A 6,619-nucleotide genomic window follows, 5' to 3' on the forward strand; every position below is an offset into this window, starting at 1 on the left:
TGAATTTCTTTCAATTTCACTAATAGCTTTAAGCTCCTCCTGTCTCTCCTGGTTCCTGTAAGTCATTTAACTTAAGTTCGATAGTTTCCACTTCCCTGGTCAATGCCTCCTTTCGTGTATCAGATATTCTAGCACTCCTGAGGAGCTCAGTGACTCTTCGTCGTCTTCTGTAGAGGGAGCGTCTTTCTCTCTCCAGTTTACTCCTGCTCTTTTTCTTTCTTAGGGGAATATGCCTAGAACATGCTTCAGCTGCCAGGAAATTGATCCTTTCAAGGCACTGGCTTGGATCCATGTCATTTAAGATATCTTCCCAACATGTTTCGTTTAGGACATGGTTACCTGGTCCCAGCTGATGTTCTTGTTGTTGAAGTTGTATTTTGTGAAGACACCTTCACAGGTACATGCATTCTGATCAGGACCCTTATGCACGTACGTCTGGACTTCGATTAGGTTGTGATTGGAATTAGTTGTTTTTTATATTCTTATGTCTCTTATCAGGTCCTCATTATTTGTGAAGATAAGGTCAAGTGTGTTTTCTAGTCTTGTTGGCTCCACTATCTGCTGGCTTAAGGTGTGTTTTTTGCAGAGGCTTAGTAGCTCATGTGTGTGTGGCCTTTCATCTGGGCTACCTCCAGGGATTGCTTCAGCTATAACATTATTTGCTACATTCTTCCATTTTGTATGCCTTAGGTTGAAATCACCAAGCAGTAAGATGTTTGGGGATGGAGCTGGAAGGTTTTCCAGACTAATCAATTTTCAGTAGCTGTTCCTTGAACTGTTGTGAGGTTGCATCTGGTGGCTTATATACAACCACAATGACTAGGTTTTGGTTCTCGATCTTTATTGATAGAACTTCAACTACCTCATTTGTGGTGTTCAGCAACTCCGTGCAGATAAGGGACTCTTTGACATACAGGCCAACCCCCCCTTGTTGCCTGTTCATTCTGTGGCATCTAAAAGGTTGTAACCACTTATCCATATTTCACTGTCAAAGTGATCTTTTGTGTGAGTCTTTGTGAAGGCTGCAAACATTGCATTAGACTCCTCTAGAAGTCCATTGATAAAAGGTATTTTGTTGGTGGTGGATGGCTTAAGGCCCTGTATATTAGCAAATATGAATGAGGTTGTATTCTGTGTTTGTTGGGGGGATTTTGTTATTGGCATCTGTAGTTGTAATTCTGGAGGGCCATGGGTGGCCACTGGCTGCGCCTCCAGTCCAACAAGGCTCCAAAGTGGTGGACTATTTTTATTTCCTTCCATTTTCTTTTTCCGTTTCCTGCCACAAAAAAAAATCACCTGGAGTTGGGTTGTCGTAGCTACTATTGTTTGTCTTGTGGGGTCTGTGCTTCCTGGTCCCTTTTAGATGGTACGCAGGGCAGTCGATGTTGTAACACTGCTTCTGGAGGACCGAGGAGTGACGCATTTTTGGGCGAAAGAAAGTCCAGGAAGAACGACACACTCCTTTAGACAGGAGGTCGCTACATTTTTTGGGATGCTCAAAGTTGCATGTCCCATTTTTTTTTCCTGATAGTCCATCCTTACAGATGCCCCAAGCATAATATTTGCACAAATTCACCTTTGGTTGAGAATTGTTGGGAGGTGTGCTGTCAATTTCTGCAGGTTCTGGGACTGCACTATAATCCTCAGTATCCAAGCCAGGGCCACCCCATCCTGGATTCCATCTACTTTCCTGAGTAGAGGAAGGAGGAGGAGACTCCTCTCCAACATCTGTACTGTGGGCCACGGTCTTGTGCAATAATGGTTGTATATTTATGGTTTTAGTGGTGGTTGTGGTAGGGTCCCTAGTCGAGTCTGGGCTGGCAGTAAGGCTGGGGGCTGGGTCTGAGTCAGCACTGGGGCTGGGGGCTGAGCCTGGGCCAGCACCAGCACTGTGGGTATTAGTGCTATGACTGGCTGATGGGTCTGGTTTAGCACTATGTGGGTGACTAGATAGTTTCGAGTCATCTGTTGTGGTATGGGCATTCTGCATTTTTTGATACCCTCTCTCTTGCTCCCATGTTTTATATATTTTTGGTGGACTATCCAAGAGGTCATCTTTGTTTTCTTGATTATTTTGATCATTTATTACTCTCCTTAGTACCTTTCTGATACCTGCCCGAAGTTCTACATCTTTATTGCACAACCAGAAACACCTTGCTAGTTCGAGGTCATTTTTTGAGGCTGTATTTAGTCTAGTACAAGAGATATGGTGATTGGAAAAGCATAGATTGCATGAGATTCTGGATTTCCTTCCAAGGATTTTTTTGTCCCACAGATATGCTGTGCTGACATCCTGTCTGTATCCTACTACACTGTATGCCACGGAAGAAAACTGATTTCCACTTTACCTTTCTCTTGCTGGTGCCAGTAATATGCAAGATGTATTTATACATCTTGCATCTGGGTTTGACTGATGTCGTGGGTATGGAGTAAATTCTTTGGCAGCTTTGATAAGGACCTGCCTTGTATGTGCCAGCAGGCCTTCTGCAATGTTGTAATAAAGTTGGTAGAATTACCTACAATATGTAAAGTAAAAGGACACAAGTGCAACTAATGTGACATTTTATTGTGGCAACGTTTAGCTCTCCAGGGGGGCTTGACAAAGCTCCTGGAGAGCGAAACGCTGCCACAATAAAATGTCACATTAGTTGCACTTGTGTCCTTTTACTTTACATTCTGCAATGTTCCTCCATTCTTGTGCTCTTATGAGTCCTGTCTTGGCTAGATATTTTTTTGCACGCTATTTACATTCACTTTATTCATGTTCTCCATTTATACACCTCAATCATATCCCCCCCTAATTCTATGCCTTTCTAGAGTGCAGATTTAGGGTCATCAGACTATCCTCGAAGGGAAGATTTCCGATACATGGGATTAACTTTGTCATCCTTTGTGTTTTCTAGTGCTTCAGGTACTCAAGGGACTTATAAAGCCATGCATCAAGGCAGGATACTCGCGCCACGTGGGTTAGTGCGCATGGTTAGTAACAAGACTTCTCCCTCACGCCAAACACCGTTACAAATAGTAGTACACTTCCAATGCCCGGCGGGCAGGGAGCAAGAACTAGACGCCCAGGGCAAAGACGCTCCACAATCATATTTACACAAGGACGAGCGTCCACTCCACCACCCTACCCCAAAACCATCACTTCCCCTCCCCCGAACATACTACGGCCCAACACTAGCGACAACTGACAGGCGCGCTAAGCTTCAACCTACGCTTCCTCTCACCCTTCATCCACTCACAAACCCCCTCCTTCTCACAGTGAACTTCCCAGATTATTGTAGCATAAAATGAAAACTGATTAGAAAAACCTCTACATCCTGCGCAGGAAATACATCTGTATATAAATGCTAAATTTGATCTCCCAAAGTTTCACTTAACGTTGGTGTCCAAACAAAAGTCTTTAGTGAAATTTACAGCGGCAAAGGCAAAAACTAATCCAATAAGTGGTGATAATAGTATTCCAAATATTTATACCAAGAGGTGTACAATGGAAGCAAAAATATTTTATGGCAATACCTAATGTTTACTTATAAGAATGCAAAATCTTTGCATAAAACATGATAATTATGGGCTTTATGTGAGTTACGTTATAACTTAGGCTTAAAATGCATACTAGGCTAGTTTGGTCATTCTAATACATGGCAGAACATAAGGAGGAACACTGCAGTAGACCTGTTGACCCATACTAGGCACGTCCTTCACAAATCCAACCCACTAACAAAAACACTACCCAATCGATTTTATTATTTATTCACGTGCAGGCAAGTCCCACTCAAATCCAACCCCTCTCACTCATGTATTTATCCAACCTAAATTTGAAACTACCCAAGGTCTTAGCTTCGATAGGAGGGAAATAAATTACAGAAGACAGCGAGCCTCATGATATACATAGTCTTCCTGTAGCTACGGGCAACAATACGATGCTCAATGAAAACAAATTTCAGTTACTAAGTTGCGGAAGAATGGGGGAAATAAAAACCAAGATAGGAGCACGAGATAAACTCAAACCACTCATTAGAACATAAGTCATATGCAAGACTTAGGAGTGATAATCACAGATCTTACGTTCAATGACCATAACAACGTTATCACAAGTGCAAGAAAAAATATAGGTTGGATAACCAAAACTTTGAAAACTAAGAGAGATGAAGAAGGCAATAAACGTGTGACGCGTCTGGTCACTTGTTCTCTCTACGCTGGAATATTACTGTATATATTTAATGGCCTCCTTCAAACGAAATTGCCGCGTTGAATAATGTACACAGTACTGACCTTGATAACTGATAGACAAACTGGTTTAAAGACACAAATGAACAAACACAAGGACATATTTATTAGGAAACGTTTCGGTCCTGGGATCTTGATCACTTCACACACTCAACACCCACCTCCCAACCCTCCCTCCCTCTCTCTCACACTCACTCACTCACTCACACACACACTCACTCACACACACTCACACTCACTCACACACTCACACAGTCGCTCACACACACACACACACACACTCACTCACACTCACTCACACTCACTCACACTCACACTCACTCCAAGTTATTTAAGACACTATAAATGTCGATTCTTCACGAACGAAATTCAAGAATTATGTTGTGATGAATGGTTTGAAAAACCGACAAGTTGAAGATTGAGACACTTATGCAGCACATGGGAATCTTTATTCAGGAAACGTTTCGCCACACAGTGGCTTCATCAGTCCAATACAAAGAGGAAGGCGTAAGGAGAGGAGGAGTATGAGATAATCAGTCCCTCAGCCTGGAGTCGATGTGTTCAGTCCTACTTCGACTAGTGGATGGTACCACTATGACCCCGCCTCCGCCTGCTTCACCTCACCTAACTACAGTATATAAGCCACGTCTACGGCCCTATGCTGTACATTCTACAAGATTGATGGACTGAACACATCGACTCCAGGCTGAGGGACTGATTACCTCATGCTCCTCCGATCCTTACGCTTTCCTCTTTGTATTGGACTGATGAAGCCACTGTGTGGCGAAACGTTTCCTGAATAAAGATTCCCATATGCTGCATAAGTGTCTCAATCTTCAAGAATTATGTTGCCAATATACCATAAATACATTAATCGAAATCTGGGAAAATAATCATGGAAATTTTATCTTGGGCTATAAGAACACAGGTTAAGTAACACTAACTGCAGTCATAAAAAATGGAACAAACTTAAATTTGATCAGCTGACGAAAATATTTTAGTTTGTTTAAAAATAGTTCAAGACAGTTACAACGGAAAATGGTAGCGGAGAGTAGGGCTTGCCTACTGCCTAATTCGCCTGTATTTAGCTTGGAGATTGCCATTAACCATTGGATAATAATTTTAACTGATATACTGACAATGTTGGAATTGCAATGCTTTTGGCTGTACTTTTCTTCCTGCTATTATGTAAAAGTTAGACCAATTTCTTTCTAACTTTCCAACTGCTGAACAGGATTCTTATGGGGCGGGGGAAGGGGGGTAAATCTGCATCTTACTGTCAAATCTTGAAAACTGATGCCCTTATAACATATCCACAGTCGAGAATTTGCACTTATGGTTCTTGACAATTCTTACAAAAAAAAAAAAAACTATGAATACCGCAGCATTTAAGGATTAAAATGTTCTCATATCTAGTTACACAAGTGACCATAATTTCCTGTACTTCCCCTTAAGGGGTAGTTTGAGCCGGCAAACACATTCCAGACATATAACCCGGAGGTCGACGTGGCCTCTGCATCACCGCCCACGCTTTTCTACTTCCGTTCAACATTCCCACATTGACGCCCAATGTTCCGGTTAATACCATTACAGTTTCTCTATAATTTGTACACACGACCCACAAAACACCTGCAGATCTGTATATGTAGATAAAATATCCACAGATGAGTTAGGAATGATCCATTAGAATGATATTCCTGACGTGGTGAGGGAGGGCGCAGGCCCCGCCCTGCTGGCGCGCCCGCCATGTGAAGACCATCAGCTGATCACGTCAATATCAGCTGTTTCAAGAAAACAAACCTCAAATTACAATTTGACAGTCGTTCAGCCACACAACTATGTTATCCGAGGATATATGGATCTTAAATGCTGCCAAGTAACAACAAGCGGATGGAGTAGAAGCCCCGAGAAGTTAATAAACGAGCGAAATATAGCGGCAGCCATATGGCGGGTGCTGTCAGCTGATCGGCGGCCCGGCATGGCGTCACAATCAGCTGATGAAATACACTCAAGAAACACGCTAACTACGAGGCTAAAACAATCTTTCTGATCATGACAACCACCGAGAGAGGTGAAATAAAGTGTACATCACCATATTCACGTACAAAGCTGCAGAATACTCGGCTAGGAAGCTAACGTGACACTTGGGCGGCCATACCTGCAAAGTGAACCGATGGCTTCTTCGTCTTCAATCCCAATATCGTCAATTCGACGCTTCTCACCTACTCTAGGAAACATTGTTATCCTCGAGCAACACTTATATAAACACTTTAAAGCTTTTAGTCACTTGTACACTTTAAATCACTCACAAAACACCCAAATAAGCACGAGTAAAGGCAACACTCGTCCGTGTTCGAGCGCTCAGGACTCTTGTTTGGCGGGAAAC

General features: G+C 42.6%; 1 protein-coding gene across 1 annotated transcript in view; it reads right to left on the bottom strand.

The window, feature by feature from the left end:
- crp (cropped) overlaps positions 1-6,619 on the bottom strand; it is a gene marked incomplete in the record, with an annotated part of 63,102 nt that extends 56,483 nt beyond the window's left edge. Inside the window, 1 exon segment of the mRNA XM_070099077.1 lies at positions 6,392-6,619. Within this exon segment, the coding sequence (XP_069955178.1) occupies positions 6,392-6,471 (80 nt within the window).

This window comes from Cherax quadricarinatus, chromosome 66, assembly GCF_038502225.1.
Source record: "Cherax quadricarinatus isolate ZL_2023a chromosome 66, ASM3850222v1, whole genome shotgun sequence".
Classification (NCBI taxonomy): Eukaryota; Metazoa; Arthropoda; class Malacostraca; order Decapoda; family Parastacidae; genus Cherax; species Cherax quadricarinatus.